The sequence below is a fragment of the Poromitra crassiceps genome (assembly GCF_964638095.1).
Source record: "Poromitra crassiceps genome assembly, contig: HAP1_SCAFFOLD_242, whole genome shotgun sequence".
In the NCBI taxonomy this organism is placed as follows: Eukaryota; Metazoa; Chordata; class Actinopteri; order Beryciformes; family Melamphaidae; genus Poromitra; species Poromitra crassiceps.
In genome coordinates, this window is record NW_028152152.1 from 96,701 (window position 1) to 118,142 (window position 21,442).

A 21,442-nucleotide genomic window follows, 5' to 3' on the forward strand; every position below is an offset into this window, starting at 1 on the left:
CTGTTTTGTTTGCGTCTCATTAAATCAGCTGTACACACAGCACTGCCTAACTTCTACCTGTGTGGACATGAGGCTGCAGTGTTTGTATGCGCAAAATGCCGCGAAATGCCATGTTGTCGATTGTTATTGCTAACAATGGCTAGCCTGGGCTAGCAACTGGATCTGAGTGTTGGGAAAGTTACTGAAAATTGGTAATTAGTTACAGTTACTAGTTACTTCTCTCAAAAGGTAATTTAATTACTTTAAAGTTACCAGTTACTTCAAAGTAATTAGTTACTAGGGAAAGTAACTTTTGCGTTACTTTTAAAAGTCCGCTTCGATTGTTATTAATGCACACATTATGTTAGTGTTGCTGTGCCACAGTGTGGCATTGAACATTCGCTTATTGGGGAGGCTTATAGCCTATCAAGGTCATTAGCCTCTGGGGCTCTGGCTGCAGCTCTCTCCCTGGACTAGGTCTGAGGATCAGAAACTGGGTAATCCTCTGAAGTTGTCCGTTATTTTCATGTCCTAAAGTAACTAGTAACTAGCCCAGTTACTATTTTAGTAACTGTAACTGAGTTACTGAATTTGAAAAGTAATTAGTTAGATTACTAGTTACTGAAAAAAGTAGTTAAGTTACAGTAACTAGTTCCCAACACTGCTGACCAATGAACAGTGAACTTCCCAGCTCAAGTTTTTATGCCTCCGCCGGCGAAGCCAGGCCGAAGGCATTATGGATCCGGGTTGTCCGTCCGTACGTACGTACGTACGTACGGCCGGATGTCCGTACGTACGTCCGTACGGATGTTTGTTAACGCGATATCTGAGGAACGCCTGGACGGAATTTCATCAGATTCGCCTTAAACATTCACTTAGGCTCAAGGATGATCTGATTAGATTTTGGTGGTCAAAGGTCAAAGGTCAAGGTCACTGTGACCTCTCGAACGCCATTTTCAAGCTTGTTAACGCGATATCTGAGGAACGCCTGGACGGAATTTCATCAGATTCGCCTTAAACATTCACTTAGGCTCAAAGATGATCTGATTAGATTTTGGTGGTCAAAGGTCAAAGGTCAAGGTCACAGTGACCTCTCGAACGCCATTTTCAAGCTTAACGCGATATCTGAGGAACGCCTGGACGGAATTTCATCAGATTCGCCTTAAACATTCACTTAGGCTCAAGCAGGGGCGGTTTTAGCATCAGAGCTTTGGGTGGGCTCAGCCCACCCAAAGGTCATGGACCACTGAACCCCTAGGGGGGTCCGGGGGCATGCCCCCCCGGAAGAAAATGTTGTACAGTTTCAAGTAAAAATTGATCAAACTGGCGCACTTTGAGATCAAAATGAAGAGACTAGATCTATGAAGAACTACACACATCAATATCTTCTTTACCGTTCTGTGGTTTTACAGCAATGAAAAAATAATTGTTTCCCTATATATACTATATATATTCTGCATACAGGTTACTATATGGTAGAATTATGCTTGCATAAATAATACCAAAATCACTTCAGGGGAGTTTCAAGTAAAGTAACATTTTGCTTTGTAGGCAAAACAAAAGTAAAATTAAATCAAAAGGGAACTTCCTAACTTATTGGCTGGAATAATATTCCGACAAGATAATAATATACTGTAAGCACTAAAGCAGGAGTTTGCAGTCAACTAGTTGAAATAAATATGTGGCAGTATTTGTGGGGGTCAAAATCTATGTAGGGTGTACCACCACAAATAGATCAGTGTATGGGAAACACTGACTATTAAATTGTGTGACTAGAAAGACACCAATAAATCTGAGAAAATGTACTTTAATTTTGAACAACAGCACTACAACGGTGGCATTACAAATGGTATTATGAAATTATTGTGTGAAAAAACAAGAATGCCACTTTTTTCTTTAAGCAGAAAATTAAAAAATAGTTTTAAAGCAAAAATAAATAATAAATAAAGATCATTTTAACATTGGCTCAACCAGCCCATCTTACTGACCACCAGGGGTCCTGGTCCTTAATCCCTTTTTATTACTCCCATGCCACTGGTACTGTACACAAACAAGGCTGTTTAAATATCTGCCTTGCACTCCCTTAGAGCAGGGGTGTCAGACTCATATTAGGTAGAGGGCCGGATTTGTTCAACTGAGACCTCATGGGGGCCGGATTTTTTTTTTACTAAAATCAATTCGACTCATTTACCCATTTACTTCACAAAAGAAATACTGCTCTTTCCATTTCTCTTGAAACTGCCTGCATTCCGTGTCAACCTTTCTCTTTTTCGACAGCATCTTGTTCAGGGGCGGACTGGGATCATAATTCAGGCCGGGCATTAGATACCAAGCAGGCCAGGCCGATACGGGCCGACGCGCGTGCCGGCGTCAGAAAAATTTGGGCCGTTTAAAGCTCAATTTGGGCCGTTTGAAGCCAGATGTGGGCCGTTTGAAGCCCAATTTGGGTCGTTTAAAGCCAGATTTGGGCCGTTTGAAGCCCGATTTGGGCAGTTTGAAGCCCAATTTGGGCCGTTTGAAGCCCAATTTGGGCCAAGTCCAATTTTACAATGAGATGCACCCACTTTAATCCTGAATAAAGTAATAAAACCACTAGTAAACCAGTAGGCGGCGCCTGGCCTGCTGTTCAGTGAGTGGCCTGACTGCGGGCACAATTTTTTTTTTTTTTTTTTTTTTTGCAGGCCAGGCCAGGCCAGGCCAGGCCACCGGGCATTTGCCCGACGTGCCCGATTATGCAGTCCGCGCCTGATCTTGTTGATTCTTTTGTTTTTTGGTAGGTAGCTGAATGCGCGATTCAATTCCAGCGTGGCATCATGGCGGCTTTGTTTACACCTGATGACCTACTGACATACTTCCTTGTAGTGCAGGTTAATTAACTTATGAATGAACTCTTAGCTTGCTTATTAGCCACACATAGTTCATGATAATGGGGTGCAAATTTAATAATAATAATAATATATATATATATATTTTTTAATATTCCAAAACATCTCGCGGGCCGGATGAAACCTGCCCGTGGGCCGGACCGGCCCGCGGGCCGTATCTCTGACATCCCTGCCTTAGAGGGAAATAACAAGCCTGTAAGAACTTTTATTGAGATACTGAACTAACATCACAGCAAGACATAAGTGATGCCATGCACGCATGTTAAGCTATCGTCATCATCACATCAGACAGGCTGTGTAAAGCAGCCACTTGCGATTCTGAAGGGCTTAATTTCATTCAGATAACAAGGGACCCGTTTGAAAATGTTTGTCACTTATGCCCATATGTTTCTCAAAAAACATCACATCCATTTACACCCGCTTACTGCGAGCTAGCATGACATGGCTGGCTGGTGCCATGGTAGCCTACCTACCTTCCTCCAGTCCACGTGTTTGTCTGGCAGGCACAGCGACAAGTTCTTTTGTTTAGCCTACGACAACGTTACGTGCTAATTTGCATATCAATATGCGCTAATTAAGTAACTACTAACGACTCTGACTGCTCAATGCTCACCTCAGTTTCATTGATCATGAGTGGGGAGAACGATTGTGTGGACTGTGGAGGACCACTTCGCTGCTGTACTGTGTGTGTGACCTGTGTGAAGTAATGTGGGATTAGGCAGATAGATGGAGGAGGGAGCGCCTGCGCAGCCGCGGTTCTAGAAACTTTTCGGGTGGGCTGAACCCCCCTAAATTTTTGTCTCAGCCCACCCTAAGAACATAGAGGGGGGGGGGGGAACATGCCACAGCGCATTGAGTGTAGTCAGAAACTGCTACTAATGACCACCATGGATTTGGAGAGGGATTAAAAAAAAAAAAAAAAAAAAAAAAAAAGTTTTTTGCCTCTATTTTTTTGGGTGGGCTGAGACTATTTTTGGGTGGGCTAAAGCCCACCCAAAAACGGCCTAGAACCGCCCCTGGGCTCAAGGATGATCTGATTAGATTTTGGTGGTCAAAGGTCAAAGGTCAAGGTCACTGTGACCTCTCGAACGCCATTTTCAAGCTTGTTAACGCGATATCTGAGGAACGCCTGGACGGAATTTCATCAGATTCGCCTTAAACATTCACTTAGGCTCAAGGATGATCTGATTAGATTTTGGTGGTCAAAGGTCAAAGGTCAAGGTCACTGTGACCTCTCGAACGCCATTTTCAAGCTTGTTAACGCGATATCTGAGGAACGCCTGGACGGAATTTCATCAGATTCGCCTTAAACATTCACTTAGGCTCAAGGATGAACTGATTCCATTTTGGTTGTCAAAGGTCAAAGGTCAAGGTCACAGTGACCTAACAAATGCCATTTTCAAACTCGGTAACGCCATATCTCAGTAACACATTGACTAAATTTCTTCACATTTGGCTCAAATATCCAATTCTGCACAGAAACGCCTTGATGCAATTTCTTCCAATTTGGCTCCAACATCCACTTGGACTCAAGAATGAACTAATGGCGGAGGCATAAGTCCGCGTTGCGGTCGTTCTAGTTTGCAAATGGAACGCTAACAAAACGGATGTGACGTCATTTAGCCTCCACATCCCAGTTATTTTTGCGATAAAGGAACACACGATTAGCCTACCGTAAATTTCGGACTATAAGCCGCGGCTTTTTCCCCGTTTTTTGGCCCTGCGGCTTATATAACGGTGCGGCTTATCTATGGATTTTATCAGCTAACGGCCGCTCGGGGACCTCCAAAATCTATGGATGTTGGTATGAGGCAGAACGAGAGCAAGACAGACATTACGAGAGCGAGACCCTGATTGGATGATGTTGCAAAAAATGTGCCTCGCGACCTGATTGGAGCACTGTGCCACTACGCTCTCTCAGCCACTACAGTAAAACACCCTCCCTCCTCCCTCGCTCCGGGGGGAAAATGGCAGCGATTGAGCCTGAAAGACAGTCTGAATGAAATTGAATGTAACATTCCCAATTCTATGTATTACATTCTAAAAAACTAACGGCAACATTTTGGAAGGCTAAGCCACACAACTAGCTCGTTGTAATCTAACATCATGCTTCAAAAGATGGAGAACTGGCTGTGTTACGACGATGGCGGCGAGAAGAAGAAGGAAAGAAGGAAATCGAGCAGCAGCACGTAACCTTGGCATCAGGGTGTTGACACAGAGAGCAGACGGCCGAGGTGTGTCCACCGTTCAGATCCGACTGAAGGCCAAAACAGTCGCCACCGAAATGAAAATTGAACATTTTAGAGGTGGACCATCCTGGTGTTTCAGATTTATGAGACGAAAGGGACTGTCCGTCAGGGCGCGGACGACTGTGTGTCAGCAACTCCCTCCCGACTACCAGGAGAAAATTACAAACTTCGGCGAATTCACACAAAGAAAGATCAAGGAATATTCCATCGGACCGGAGCAGATCATAAATATGGATGAAGTGCCTTTGACGTTCGACCTGCCTCTCACTAGGACTGTTAACTCATTCAGGGCCAATGACGTCTTTGACGTGTTATCAGGAATAGCCCAGAGGGCCAATGACGTGTTTGACGTGTTTTTGTTTTTATTACTGCAGCGCGTAGTTCAAACACTTCCTCAGCCTGTGACATAGTATCAGGTCCCTAGCAACTAAGACAACACGTGAACAAACACATACCGCAGCTGTTGTTTTGAAATTGAGCAGGAGGAAAAGCAGAAAACGGATAAGGAGCTTGCCTTGTGCAGACAGGAGAAACGCCATTGAAACGCCCCTCGCGTGCTGCAGGAGCTGGTCGCTTTCCTGTGTGCCAGCCGGAGAAAATGGGAGAAAGTACTGTAATCCAGAGATGCGTTTGATCATCGGAGGAATGAGGAAATGATCGATCAGAGGGGCGGTGAGGACGTGTTGAATAGCCGAGGGGAAAACGGGAACGATCAGGCAGGGAGGATACTAGGACAGGGAGACATGGACGACGACGGGTGGACCAGAACAAAACAAAATAAACACACAAGGCAGAAGCGGCAGTCACAGCAGCCCGCTGTCTGTTCTCAAGAGCTATTCAGTTGGTTCATGAAATCGCTGGGCTGCGTGCCCTCCAGTGTTGCTCCTGGCCAATCCCGGCGCCACAGGGCATGGTTATTGCTTATCCTATGTGGGGTTAGAAATCACGCAACGAAGGGGGATCGTGTGTGTGTGTGTGTGTGTGTGTGTGTGTGTGTGTGTGTCTGTCTGTCGGTGTGTCTGTCTGTCTGTCTGTCTGTCTGTCTGTCTGTCTGCACACTCACTCACACTGCTGTATTGTTGAATGTAAAAAAAAAAGCACTTCATGTGTATATATATATATATATATATATATATATTTTTTTTTTCATTTGTGTCATAACGAATAGTATTTACATGTCTGATGTCAATACAGTTCAAAATAAAAGAATTGAGAGCGAGTTCTGCTTGAGAATGTGTATTTTACAGAAATTGCATTTTCTCCTGTTTGTCATCTCAGAGAGACCTATTGGGTGAAAACAGGGTGTATATAAATGGATATAAGTAGAGTACAGAACATGCTAAAAGCTCACTTTTTTTTTCCTGGTGAACCCAGAGACGTACATCTTCATTTTGAGGTATTGCAAATCACTCTGGTGCTAATAGATCATTTACTGTGGGTCTTGAAAGATGACCAACAATTATGAAAATCTTTGGCCTGTGCTAAATATTGGCAGTCCTAAACTGGCCATGAATGAGTTAACAAGAAAGGTGAATCGTCCATCACGTTGAGAACCACAGGTCACGAGAGAACGAATTTCACTTGTGTTCTTGGCTGCACAGCATCTGGAGTAAAGCTCCCGCCGATGGTGATTTTTAAGCGTCTCACAATGCCAAAAGAAAAGATCCCCAGCGGGATATGCTTGTTTTGTTGAAATGTTAATAAATGGGAGCTTCCCCAAACAGCCATCTCTTTCCCGACAATCCCCTCTGTGCACGAACCCTTACATATGGTAATTAAACATCAAAACACCCGCGGCTTATAGTCCGGTGCGGCTTATATATGTAACAAACAGGCAATTTTGCTGCTGCGGCTTATACTCAGGTGCGCCTTATAGTGCGGAAATTACGGTACTTATAAACCATATATTGTACTTGCTTGTAAATTGTGATCAGACCAAAAACTATCTGATTATCACATAAAAAAATAGGACCAACCCAAATTAATTCTGCATCAACACTCCCTGTGTGTGTGTGTGTGTGTGTGTGTGTGTGTGTGTGTGTGTGTGTGTGTGTGTGTGTGTGTGTGTGTGTGTGTGTGTGTGTGTGTGTGTGTGTGTGTGTGTGTGCGCGCGTGCGTGTGCGTGTGTGTGTGTGTCTATCCAGCTGGGACATAGAGGGGGCTGTCTATGGGACCCAGTGTGGGGAGATTGAGTCAGGCTCAGCACTGGTGTTTGAGAAGGAGGGCCGTAGGAAGGTGTGCACCCCCTACCTGGACACCACATCCTATGGAAACCTCCGTTTCTACTTCACCATGGGTATGCATTCACTATCAGTCATATAATAAAGGATATGATATTAGTATGTCTTTTATTGTATTAGATATTAGAGTTGTTAAGGATAGCATTTCTTTTCCTGAACTAAATAAGCACCGGTTGCTTTACCAATCAGAGTTGTTAGTTCCAAGAGACGCTCAAGTACAAAGAATGATGTGTGATGGGGCACCCCATTTATATTTTAATGTATCTTAGGTGATTTTGACAGTTTTTTGTTTGTTTTTTTGCTTATGTGCACTGCATTGTATTGTATATTGTTGACTGTAACTTTGGTGGGTACCTTGGTCCCCTTCTGAGACTATTCTGATGATTGATTTAGTTCATTTGTATTTTCCCCCCACTTAGAGCAAATGTGATTGGATCAAAGATGAGATGTTCTCTGTAGGGAAGGTCAAGCTTTAACCCATTGATACCTGATGCAGCATTAGTGTGTGTATCCCTTTAAGACCGCGAACCGCGTGACGCGGTCTTAAAGGGATACACACACAAATGAGGGATATACATGCAAATGCTGCATCAGGTATCAATGGGTTAATTAGGGGCGTGTCCTGGTCAAACTGTGGTTGTGTATCTGAGCACAGTGCTGTCATTCATATGACTTTTTGGCAAGGTGCTGATATACACTATGGGCTTTCACAGGCTAGTCGACTATCAAAACCACTCGTCCACACTGTGCATCATAGTCAACTCATCGTTCATCTGTGGTTTTAGCAGTAAATATAATAAATAAATTGAACATAGGTTTGTTTGAACAATAATTGTCTATATGATGCCATGTTAAAGGAGAATTTCGTTTTTTTTTAGCCTGGACCCATCTCCTGGCAATAATTATGATTTGGCCACTCACCCAGCGATGTCCGCGGCGTTTCTGGCCGTCCTAGCGTTGTTTTGAGATCAATAGCGTCCAAGTCAGTTGTAAAATGGAGCTGATTTGGGGCCAAGTGTGAGCCTGTTTTTCCTGCATCTAAATAGCTATTTTTATTCCCGTTTTCGCCACATATCGTAATAATGTGATCCCTCAACATCCACCAGAGTGATATTTCGCCCCAGGCCATTTCCTGGACTCTCACAGGGATCAAATTACCTCAAACGTGATCTCGGTCACCAAGTCTTGTGAAGTCCCGCGATACTTTCCTGCCGGCTGGCCAACTACAGGTACACGCTTTGCGGTGGTGGTTTTAGCGTAACCTATGTGGGGTTTGGCGTAACCTATGTGGGATTCGAAATAACGAAGGTTATGCCAAACCCCACATAGGTTACGCTAAAACCACCACCGCAAAGCGTCCTACCTGTAGTTGGCCAGTCGGCAGGAAAGTATCGCGGGACTTCACGAGACTTGGTGACCGAGATCACGTTTGCATTTTTTTGCATTTATTGGTTACTTTGCAGAATAACGTTTTATATGTAAAACCAATGAGCTCATAAAAACTTTAAACTATTAACAGTATATGGAGTAGTTAGACCCAGCACCATTTAGACCAACTACAACATTAAAATACTTCTTACAGGTTTATGCATCAATAATGTAACACTCTGAAAGAGTACTCAGAAAGAGTACTCAGAACGAGTACTTTTATGAGGACATTTTACCGCTAATACTTCAATACTTTTATACATAGCGGGCTGTTAAATGTCGAATGCAGCAGAGCTTTCACTTGAGTATTTTTCCATGATGGTATTGGTACTTTTTCTTAAGTAAATCATTTGGGGTCCCAATCCATCTTTGCAAGCTACCCAGGAAGTAGATAGTTGAATTTGAATATTTTTGCAATTTTGTTCAATTAAAAATGTAAAGTTACCTTTTGCTTGCAGTAGACGGTAATATAACCTCTGTGCTTGTGTGTATGTTCAGTGTCCAGCCTGCCTTCGTTTCTGCTCTGGGAGAGGACATTGTTCCCGCACCGGCTGCAAGTAAGGACTTGACCTGTTATTAAACTGAATCAATCCAATATCGCTACATGGGAATGAGTCTCCTCATTGCCAGTCTAATGCCTAGCAGCACCAATCACCATTCAACATGAATCAAATTGTATTACGGTTATGATTTAATAATGGATACTCATCATTATATTTTCCTTTTTTATATCCCTCTCTTTTTAATGTCTTATACCCTCCTCCCCTCCCCTCCCCTCTCCTCTCCTCTCCTCTCCTCTCCTCTCCTCTCCTCTCCCCTCTCCTCTCCTCTCCTCTCCTCCCCTCTCCTCTCCTCTCCTCTCCCCTCTCCTCTCCTCTCCTCTCCTCTCCTCTCCACTCCTCCCCTCTCCTCTCCTCTCCTCTCCTCTCCTCTCCTCTCCTCCCCTCTCCTCTCCTCTCCCCTCTCCTCTCCTCTCCTCTCCTCTCCTCTCCTCTCCTCTCCTCTCCTCTCCTCTCCTCTCCTCTCCACTCCTCCCCTCTCCTCTCCTCTCCTCTCCCCTTCCCTCCCCTCCCCTCTCCTCTCCTCTCCTCCCCTCCCCTCCCCTCTCCTCTTCCATCTCCCAGATGTGACCCAGGCTTCAGTGGTCCAGCCTGTGAGTTGGCCTCCCAGACGTTCCCGGCGTTCCTGTCGGAGGGTTTCTCCAGCCCGCGCCTCTCCTCCTACCACAGCTTCTCCTCGCTCCGGGGGGCAGAGGTCAGCTTCGGCTGCGGGGTGCTGGCCAGCGGCAAGGCCCTGGGCCCGGTTGCACAAAGCACCTTAAGTTAAGATTTTCCTTAAAGTCGGAGTTAAGGTTTCCTTAACCCTAGAACACTAACGTGATTTAAAGTCACACCATCACTAACGTCGGGTGTATTTCACCCGATGCAATATACCCCATAAAACATACTTCTCATCAAAATATCTTAAAGTACAACAATACATGGCAAATTGAGGTACTCTTCTTTTGTTTTTAAATGTGAAATATCACAAAAAACACAAAAAAGTTTATTATGGGGGACACTATAAAAAATATGTCAAATTCGGGAAAAATGAGGTAATCGTTATAAAAAAAATCCCCCCCCCCAAAAAAACAGGAGCTCCCAACTTCTCCTTCGGTCACCCATTCATGGGACTTGTGTGGTGAAAAAAAAAAAAAAGTCACCACAATACCATTGTAACTAACCCGAAGATATTTTACCCTCTATCACTAACATCGGGTGAAAATCACCCGAACATGTAGCCGGTAGAAAAAACCATGAATGGGAGCAGGGAAACAAACCTACATTCAATGACGTCAGTGAGCATCCTGAAGGTACCTAAGGACCCGCCCACCTCAGACAGCAGCAAGACAATGAAAATCACGTGAATTCAATTGTCCGGGTGAAAATCACCCGACGTTAGTGTTCTAGGGTTAAAATAAAGTCTGTTGCACAAAACAACCTTAAGTCTTCTCCTCAAGGTCTCCTTAACATTTTTGCTCAAGTATTTAAGGTTTGCTCCTTATCTTGCTCTTAATACTTAAGAAGCTCCTTAACTGTTGCACAAAAGACCTTAGCAACCAAAGTAAGGAAAAAAAACTAAGGTACCTCTGGCTCTACCTTAACCGCAACATGGTTGAGTTTGGAGTTGGAGTTGGAGTTTTTTACGTTATAAGTTATTCTTACCAGTTTTGTTCGACTCTCTCCTGTAATGACTGATCTCCTTTTTGGCCAGAACAGACAAGTTGTGGTATTTTTTTTGGACCTCTTGGACGGACCTTTTGACCAAACTTCGTGAATTAATTTTCGTTGTTATTTCCTCCCACATTCGCTGTTTTCTGCTGGCTGTAATCAGTGGATCAAATTTACTTTTTAGTATAAGTTTTCTCCTATTGTATTCCTCCAATAGCATCGTCTTTTCCTCCTCTGACCAGTTTGGTTTTCTTTTCTTTTGTTCTGCTGCCATTGCCTTGTTTGTTTGTTGTTGTTCTGTTCAAGGCGATATCACAAGTAGACGGAGGCGCGCGGACAATATACAGTCTATCTATGGCAGGACCCGCGGAGAAAACGCACCCGTCACGGTCTCCATGGAAACAGTAGAATTTTACTGCCGTAAAATCTCTTCCAGTACAGTAAATGCCTCAGCGTTTTCTTTACCTAAGGAAACCTTTTAAGGATGTCTGTGCAACACCCTTAAGTATATTCCTCAGCTGAGGATAAATCAAACCTTAAGTGTCATACTTAAGGAGCAAACTTAAGGTGCTTTGTGCAACTGGCCCCTGGTCTTCAACAGGGACAGCAGGAGGCACCTGGTCACCGCCCCGCTCGACAGCTCCCAGGCCAGGTGAGGATAGGCCGTGATAGAGAACAAGATGTTTATCGGATACTTTTATCTGATACTTTTTTGAGGGGTACACGGTACACACACGTACACATGCAGACTTAACTTTTCTGCTGATTTGCTCATCGATCCATTACTCTCCTCTGGCAATCCCTCATCCCTTCATCCTCTCTGTTCCTATGCTGGGACTGGGAGATGGATTGTGATTACAGGGAGGACCGCCGATGAGAGGAGAGACGATAGAGCAGGCTGAGAGTGAGCGAGAGAGAGAGAACGATGAAGTTAGATATGGCATCTGTGTTAGATTGATTATGCCTGTTGCGGCTCGCTGTGTGCCACCCCTAGTTTAATACATCCACGGTGCCACCTGACGGCCATATTGAATGCCAGGTTCCTGGCTGATTGAGTGAACAGCTGCCTTGGAGAGGAAACTGCAGCGCTAATGAAAGTGCAGCCGAGCCAAGGACAGAGAGAGCTGGGAGGAGAGGCTGCCAGCCTGAGAGACAGAGGATGGAAACTATTATAAATATGATAATAATGTCAGCCAAATGCCCCAAATACAGGCAAACTCGTAAAAGTGCACAAACTTGTGGGAGTGGGAGGAATATGTCGACACGGTACACATGCGTATGAAGTGAGACTCTCTCACATTTTCTCTCCCTCCATCTCTTCTCTCATCTAATTTGTCCTCATTCATTTAATCATCTCATCCATCATACTGCCACCTGCCTCCCACCTCTCGGCTCTGCCTGATCGCCTGTTTATCTAACCTCTTCTTCTCCTCCTCTCTGTTTATCTAACCTCTTCTCCTCCTCTCTGTTTATCTAACCTCTTCTCCACCTCTCTGTTTATCTAACCTCTTCTCCTCCTCTCTGTTTATCTAACCTCTTCTTCTCCTCCTCTCTGTTTATCTAACCTCTTCTCCTCCTCTCTGTTTATCTAACCTCTTCTCCTCCTCTCTGTTTATCTAACCTCTTCTCCTCCTCTCTGTTTATCTAACCTCTTCTCCTCTCTGTTTATCTAACCTCTTCTCCTCCTCTCTGTTTATCTAACCTCTTCTCCTCCTCTCTGTTTATCTAACCTCTTCTCCTCCTCTCTGTTTATCTAACCTCTTCTCCTCCTCTCTGTTTATCTAACCTCTTCTCCTCCTCCTCTCTGTTTATCTAACCTCTTCTCCTCCCTGCCTGTTTATCTAACCTCTCCTCCTCCTCTCTGTTTATCTAACCTCTCTCTCACCTCCTCTCTGTTTATCTAACCTCTTCTCCTCCCTGCCTGTTTATCTAACCTCTCCTCCTCCTCTCTGTTTATCTAACCTCTTCTCCTCCTCTCTGTTTATCTAACCTCTTCTCCTCCTCTCTGTTTATCTAACCTCTTCTTCTCCTCTCTGTTTATCTAACCTCTTCTCCTCCTCTCTGTTTATCTAACCTCTTCTCCTCCTCTCTGTTTATCTAACCTCTTCTCCTCCTCTCTGTTTATCTAACCTCTTCTCCTCCTCTCTGTTTATATAACCTCTTCTCCTCCTCCTCTCTGTTTATCTAACCTCTCCTCCTCCTCTCTGTTTATCTAACCTCTTCTCCTCCTCTCTGTTTATCTAACCTCTTCTTCTCCTCCTCTCTGTTTATCTAACCTCTTCTTCTCCTCTCTGTTTATCTAACCTCTTCTCCTCCTCTCTGTTTATATAACCTCTTCTTCTCCTCCTCTCTGTTTATCTAACCTCTTCTCCTCCTCTCTGTTTATCTAACCTCTTCTTCTCCTCTCTGTTTATCTAACCTCTTCTCCTCCTCTCTGTTTATCTAACCTCTTCTCCTCCTGCCTGTTTATCTAACCTCTTCTCCTCCTCTCTGTTTATCTAACCTCTTCTCCTCCTCTCTGTTTATCTAACCTCTTCTTCTCCTCTCTGTTTATCTAACCTCTTCTCCTCCTCTCTGTTTATCTAACCTCTTCTTCTCCTCTCTGTTTATCTAACCTCTTCTCCTCCTCTCTGTTTATCTAACCTCTTCTCCTCCTCTCTGTTTATCTAACCTCTTCTCCTCCTCTCTGTTTATCTAACCTCTTCTTCTCCTCCTCTCTGTTTATCTAACCTCTTCTTCTCCTCTCTGTTTATCTAACCTCTTCTCCTCCTCTCTGTTTATCTAACCTCTTCTCCTCCTGCCTGTTTATCTAACCTCTTCTTCTCCTCTCTGTTTATCTAACCTCTTCTCCTCCTCTCTGTTTATCTAACCTCTTCTCCTCCTCTCTGTTTATCTAACCTCTTCTCCTCCTCTCTGTTTATCTAACCTCTTCTCCTCCTCTATGTTTATCTAACCTCTTCTCCTCCTCTCTGTTTATCTAACCTCTTCTCCTCCTCCTCTCTGTTTATCTAACCTCTTCTCCTCCTCCTCTCTGTTTATCTAACCTCTTCTTCTCCTCTCTGTTTATCTAACCTCTTCTCCTCCTCTCTGTTTATCTAACCTCTTCTCCTCCTCCTCTCTGTTTATCTAACCTCTTCTCCTCCTCCTCTCTGTTTATCTAACCTCTTCTCCTCCCTGCCTGTTTATCTAACCTCTTCTCCTCCTGCCTGTTTATCTAACCTCTTCTCCTCCTCTGTTTATCTAACCTCTTCTCCTCCTCTGTTTATCTAACCTCTTCTCCTCCTCTCTGTTTATCTAACCTCTTCTCCTCCTCTCTGTTTATCTAACCTCTTCTCCTCCTCTCTGTTTATCTAACCTCTTCTTCTCCTCTCTGTTTATCTAACCTCTTCTCCTCCTCTCTGTTTATCTAACCTCTTCTCCTCCTCTCTGTTTATCTAACCTCTTCTCCTCCTCTCTGTTTATCTAACCTCTTCTCCTCCTCTCTCTCACCTCCTCCTGCCTGTTTATCTAACCTCTTCTCCTCCTCCTCTCTCACCTCTCCTCCCTGAACTAACTCTGTTTATCTAACCTCTCCTCCTCCTCTCTCTCACCTCTCCTCCCTGCCTGTTTATCTAACCTCTTCTCCTCCTCTCTCTCACCTCTCCTCCTCTCTGTTTATCTAACCTCTTCTCCTCTCTCTCACCTCTCCTCCCTGAACTAACTCTGTTTATCTAACCTCTCCTCCTCCTCTCTCTCACCTCTCCTCCCTGAACTAACTCTGTTTATCTAACCTCTTCTCCTCCTCTCTCTCACCTCTCCTCCCTGAACTAACTCTGTTTATCTAACCTCTCCTCCTCCTCTCTCACCTCTCCTCCCTGCCTGTTTATCTAACCTCTTCTCCTCCTCTCTCTCACCTCTCCTCCTCTCTGTTTATCTAACCTCTTCTCCTCTCTCTCACCTCTCCTCCCTGAACTAACTCTGTTTATCTAACCTCTCCTCCTCCTCTCTCTCACCTCTCCTCCCTGAACTAACTCTGTTTATCTAACCTCTCCTCCTCCTCTCTCTCACCTCTCCTCCCTGAACTAACTCTGTTTATCTAACCTCTCCTCCTCCTCTCTCTCACCTCTCCTCCCTGCCTGTTTATCTAACCTCTTCTCCTCCTCTCTCTCACCTCTCCTCCTCTCTGTTTATCTAACCTCTTCTCCTCCTCTCTGTTTATCTAACCTCTTCTCCTCCTCTCTCACCTCTCCTACCTGCCTGTTTATCTAACCTCTTCTCCTCCTCTCTGTTTACCTAACCTCTTCTCCTCCTCTCTCTCACCTCTCCTACCTGCCTGTTTATCTAACCTCTTCTCCTCCTCTCTGTTTACCTAACCTCTTCTCCTCCTCTCTCTCACCTCTCCTCCCTGCCTGTTTATCTAACCTCTTCTCCTCCTCTCTGTTTATCTAACCTCTTCTCCTCCTCTCTCTCACCTCTCCTCCCTGAACTAACTCTGTTTATCTAACCTCTCCTCCTCCTCTCTCTCACCTCTCCTCCCTGAACTAACTCTGTTTATCTAACCTCTCCTCCTCCTCTCTCTCACCTCTCCTCCCTGCCTGTTTATCTAACCTCTTCTCCTCCTCTCTCACCTCTCCTCCTCTCTGTTTATCTAACCTCTTCTCCTCTCTCTCACCTCTCCTACCTGCCTGTTTATCTAACCTCTCCTCCTCCTCTCTGTTTACCTAACCTCTTCTCCTCCTCTCTCTCACCTCTCCTACCTGCCTGTTTATCTAACCTCTTCTCCTCCTCTCTCTCACCTCTCCTACCTGCCTGTTTATCTAACCTCTTCTCCTCCTCTCTCTCACCTCTCCTCCCTGCCTGTTTATCTAACCTCTCCTCCTCCTCTCTCTCACCTCTCCTCCCTGAACTAACTCTGTTTATCTAACCTCTTCTCCTCCTCTCTCTCACCTCCTCCTGCCTGTTTATCTAACCTCTTCTCCTCCTCTCTGTTTATCTAACCTCTTCTCCTCCTCTCTCTCACCTCTCCTCCCTGAACTAACTCTGTTTATCTAACCTCTCCTCCTCCTCTCTCTCACCTCTCCTCCCTGAACTAACTCTGTTTATCTAACCTCTCCTCCTCCTCTCTCTCACCTCTCCTCCCTGCCTGTTTATCTAACCTCTTCTCCTCCTCTCTCTCACCTCCTCCTGCCTGTTTATCTAACCTCTTCTCCTCCTCTCTGTTTATCTAACCTCTTCTCCTCCTCTCTGTTTATCTAACCTCTTCTCCTCCTCTCTCTCACCTCTCCTCCCTGCCTGTTTATCTAACCTCTTCTCCTCCTCTCTCTCACCTCCTCCTGCCTGTTTATCTAACCTCTTCTCCTCCTCTCTCTCACCTCTCCTCCCTGAACTAACTCTGTTTATCTAACCTCTTCTCCTCTCTCTCACCTCTCCTCCCTGAACTAACTCTGTTTATCTAACCTCTCCTCCTCCTCTCTCTCACCTCTCCTCCCTGAACTAACTCTGTTTATCTAACCTCTCCTCCTCCTCTCTCTCACCTCTCCTCCCTGAACTAACTCTGTTTATCTAACCTCTTCTCCTCCTCTCTCTCACCTCTCCTCCCTGCCTGTTTATCTAACCTCTTCTCCTCCTCTCTCTCACCTCTCCTCCCTGAACTAACTCTGTTTATCTAACCTCTCCTCCTCCTCTCTCTCACCTCTCCTCCCTGAACTAACTCTGTTTATCTAACCTCTTCTCCTCCTCTCTCTCACCTCTCCTCCCTGAACTCACTCTGTTTATCTAACCTCTTCTCCTCCTCTCTCTCACCTCTCCTCCCTGAACTCACTCTGTTTATCTAACCTCTTCTCCTCCTCTCTCTCACCTCTCCTCCCTGCCTGTTTATCTAACCTCTTCTCCTCCTCTCTCTCACCTCTCCTCCTCTCTGTTTATCTAACCTCTTCTCCTCTCTCTCACCTCTCCTACCTGCCTGTTTATCTAACCTCTTCTCCTCCTCTCTGTTTACCTAACCTCTTCTCCTCCTCTCTCTCACCTCTCCTACCTGCCTGTTTATCTAACCTCTTCTCCTCCTCTCTCACCTCTCCTCCCTGCCTGTTTATCTAACCTCTTCTCCTCCTCTCTGTTTATCTAACCTCTTCTCCTCCTCTCTCTCACCTCTCCTCCCTGAACTCACTCTGTTTATCTAACCTCTTCTCCTCCTCTCTCTCACCTCTCCTCCCTGAACTCACTCTGTTTATCTAACCTCTTCTCCTCCTCTCTCTCACCTCTCCTCCCTGCCTGTTTATCTAACCTCTTCTCCTCCTCTCTCTCACCTCTCCTCCCTGAACTCACTCTTGGTCACTTTACTCAACCTGCCCTTCTCTCTTACTCTGCGTCATTTCGTTACTCCAACTTCTCTCCTGAACCAACCAACCCATCCACCCCCCGCCCCCCCTCTCTCTCACTTTTCTTGTCTTTCCATCTCTCTCCTCCTGTCTGCAGGTACCTACAGTTCACTCTTCGGCTGGGCAGTCGCAGCACCCTGAGCTCCTGTCCCACCCCAGACCAGCCAGGAGAGGGCGTCCTGCTGCACTACTCCTCAGACAACGGCATCACCTGGACCCTGCTGCAGCACTACGCTTACCAAGGCTTCCATGAGCCGAGGTATACCTCCAGTGTCTGTGTCTGTGTGTGTGTGTGTGTGCTTGTGTGTGTGTGTGTCTGTGTGTGTGCGTGCGCGTGCGTGCGTGCGTGCGTCTGTGTGTGTGTGTGTGTGTGTGTGCGCGTGCTTGCATGCTTATGATTTCACGATTCTGTGGAGACACTGCAGCTCCATTAAGACACATTTGGCCCCTCTAATGGCGTGCTGGAGGTGTATTCCATGGAGGGCCATTGAGTCAGTTAGTGTCTTGTGTGCGCAGTAGCGGAGCGTACGCCGGGGCAGAGGGTGCGGCCGCCACGGGCCCACTCGTCAGGGGGGCCCATAAAATTTTTTTTTTTTTTTTTTTTTTTTTTTTTGCAGGCCAGGCCACTGGGCCTGGCTGGCAACCTGTGTTTTTATTTTTCTTCTTCAGAACAAGCTTGTCTGTAAAGTGGCTTCACTGTAGTCTTTCTTGGACATAATATTACTTGGCTCAATGAGTGACAAATTGTGTTTTCGGATATAGGGGCTATCAGCTATTTTACAGTCGTGACTTAACACGTTAACTGCCAGCGACGTATGCATACGTCAAAAAAAATCCAGCGCTTGACTGCCAGCGACGTATGGATACGTCAAAAAAAAACGTTTTTTTTTTTTTGACGGTGGGGCGTTGATCAATCCCTTTTACGTCTCCTGTACAATTATTGGAGGTATTGAATGTGTATAATCTATTTTACCGACCCACTAAGTGTTGACAGTGCTCCCCCAGACGAGCGAAATCAAAGAAAAAGGGAGCAAAGCCATTCAAGGAAATGGCGAGGCGATTTTACAGTATTACATTCTCATGAAAATGGTTGGGGGAAAACGCTCTCGTTTTCGCACTGATTGCTGGCGATGCGGGATTGCAAATTTACATAATACATTACAGGTGGAACACACTTTGAAACACGCAGCATAAATATGACCAGAATCGCAAAAGCTTCTCTCAACCAAAACTCCCAAGAAGCGAGCGAGTCCATGCCGACTTCCTCAAACAGCAGCCTGCAGACAGGCACAGGAGAGCAGCAAAAGCACTGAGACTGTGACGGCCGCGGCAGCCAAGAAGAGGGAGGAGTTGAAGCAACTCTGCCTCTCGCTCTCTCCCTCTCTCTCTCTCTCTCTCTCGCTCTCTCTCTCTCCCTCCCTCCCTCTCTCTCTCTCTCTCTCTCTCTCTCCCTCTCCCCCTCTCACTAGGATTAAACCTAGTGCGTCTCCCTCCCGAGAGGGAGGGAGAGAGAGAGAGAGGGAGGGAGAGCGAGAGGGAGGGAGAGAGAGAGAGAGAGAGAGAGAGAGGGAGGGAGAGCGAGGGGAAGGGAGAGAGAGAGAGAGAGAGAGAGAGCGAGAGGGGGAGGGAGAGAGAGAGAGAGAGAGAGCCAAAAATGAATGGTTAAAGTGACAGCTCTATCGAATTTCACAAAAAGCCGTTTATCTCTGAATATTTTTTCTCATGCTAAAACCATGCTGTATTCAACTGATAATGCTTACATAACTACTAACTCTACAAACTAACTCTTTTAGACAGAGAAAGTACACATTCTATTAGTACTTTTGAGATATTGTATGTTCACAAACTCCAAGCAGAAAATAATCCTCGGCGCTTGTAAAATGAGCCACAATCCTCAAAAAACGGCTTGGCAGAAGCTACCTACAGCAAGAAAAAAACGGCTGGCAGTCAATGTGTTAAAATGACTTTATTTAATAAAGTCAGTGGTGTGAGTCTGAGAGGAATTCAATCAATAGACAATAACATTGGTGTGTTTAAAATTAGATATTCCACTAAATATGGCTAAAACCGATTCAAACATGCAAAAAAGGCACATTTTTCTTCGCGGCCTGGCAGGCCCGGTTCTACGGGGGTGCAAAAGCATGCATTGCACCCTTATTTTAATTGTCTGCATGCTCAGTTGAAAAGTAAAAAAAAAAAAAAAAAAAAAAAAAAAATTTTTTTTATAAATGCTACAGCTGCACACTTACTGTTTAAACTTGAATTATAGTTGTTGTTTTTCTTTGTTCTTTGATGTGATTTTATGGCTTTTTGGCACCTATATGTAACCTTTTAAGGTTGAGATAATTGTATTATCATTATATGGTCCAAATATTTCAGTAAAGCACTTGAAACACTTGAAATATTCTTGCTTGGGTGGTATCATTCTACTTGAAATGATGGTCAAATGCATTATTTTTAGTAAAATAACATGTCAAATTTTTCGGGCGGCCGGCCTTTGGCCGGGCATCTGCACCCCTTCCTATCTAGGATGCACCCCTAGTCATCTTGTTCTGGAACCGGCCCTGCGGCCTGGCCTGGCCTTCCAAAAAAAAAAAAAAAAAAAAAAAAAAAATTTTTTTTTTTTTTTTTTTTGATGGGGCCCCCCTAAGAGCTTCGCCCCCTCTGGGCTGATAGGGTCGCTCCGCCCCTGTGTGTGCGCGTAATGAAGACAAAGTGGCCCAGGAGTCAAGCTGTCAGCGCCAGAACGGCCACCGGGGGGCGCATCGGGGGCAATGAGTCCGGGCCAAGGTCTACACAGCTATCTGGTCTGTGAGCGCATGTGCACGCACCAACCACGGTATCTAACCTTTGGTATGTTGTTTGTGCAAAAAGGCCATGAGACGTGGGCAACATTTGAGGCAATGCAGACAGATAATATTGTATTCTGCAGGAATCCGTACTGATAATGGGGGGGGGGGGGTAATCTTTGTGGCTAACCTAGCGGGACTGTAAGAAACTAAAGCAAGATGAAAGACACTGTAATCATACAGTTATTGTTGTTGTAATGTTGCCCATCTGTATTGCGTCAGAATCGATGTAACATGGTCCAAAGATACAATACAAACAGCACACTGTGATTATATGGACTTTAAAGCTAAGTCAGATCCTGAGACGCAGTGCAAATACAGCCTCTGTGACTGAGTCCAGCTAGACTGGTTGACATTATGGATGAAATCCCGAACTCCATCTCACCATTCTTATATTTATGTGGTTGTGATCAGGGTACATTTGCTGCTTACATCAATTAAACCCTTACCAGGTATCAATAAACTGGTATCAATAAAGTTCAGTCATTAATTTTCACCCCCCCCCCCCCTCCCTCCTACCAGGATTGTGTCAGTTGAGCTGCCCCCCGGTGCTCGTAAGTTTGGGGTGCAGTTCCGCTGGTGGCAGCCGTACCACTCAGGCCGCAGTCATGATGTGTGGGCCCTGGATGAAATCAGCATGACCTCTGTGCTCTTCAACACCATAAGTCTGGACTTCAGCAACGTGCTGCACGTCACCCAGAGCCTTGGTTTCTATCTTGGCCATGTCCAGCCCTACTGCCAGCATGACTGGACTCTCAGGTACAAGACTCACACCTTGATATGGAAAACGTATTGTTTCATGTAGCACTTGACAATGGCATTTGAATGCTTTGGTTTGTAATCACTGCAGTTTGTTCAGTGGCCCTGAATATTTTTTTCAATATAGTCTGTGAGTATGTTGTCCTTCACATATCTCGAGACCCGACCGAAGTTGAATCGACTTCAAACTTGGGGAGTGCGCTTTCTTGAGAACGGTTTGTCCGATCCACTTCAAAGTTGCGGGGTGCGCTGCTGGGAACCCAAAAGAGTGCAGTGCCAAAGACTACACAGACCCCCTCGCTCTGACCTCTGTGGTCATGAAGTCCTTCAAACACCTTGTTCTGCCCTACCTAAAATCCAACCACCCACTCCTGGAGCCCCTGCAGTTTGCCAACAGAGCCAACAGGTGTCTGTAGACGATGTTATAAACATGGCCCTCCACTACATCCTCACACACCTGGACACTGCAGCTACCAATAGAGACACT

The 21,442-nt window shown here is 45.3% G+C and overlaps 1 protein-coding gene across 1 annotated transcript in view; it reads left to right on the forward strand.

The window, feature by feature from the left end:
- The window catches only part of LOC310770832 (reelin-like), a gene marked incomplete at both ends in the record, with an annotated part of 171,487 nt that overhangs the window by 90,724 nt on the left and 59,321 nt on the right, over positions 1-21,442 (forward strand). The window contains 5 exon segments of the mRNA XM_083663543.1: positions 9,287-9,338; positions 9,906-10,078; positions 11,559-11,643; positions 17,445-17,606; positions 20,719-20,955. Coding sequence (XP_083519669.1) covers positions 9,287-9,338; positions 9,906-10,078; positions 11,559-11,643; positions 17,445-17,606; positions 20,719-20,955 — 709 coding nt within the window.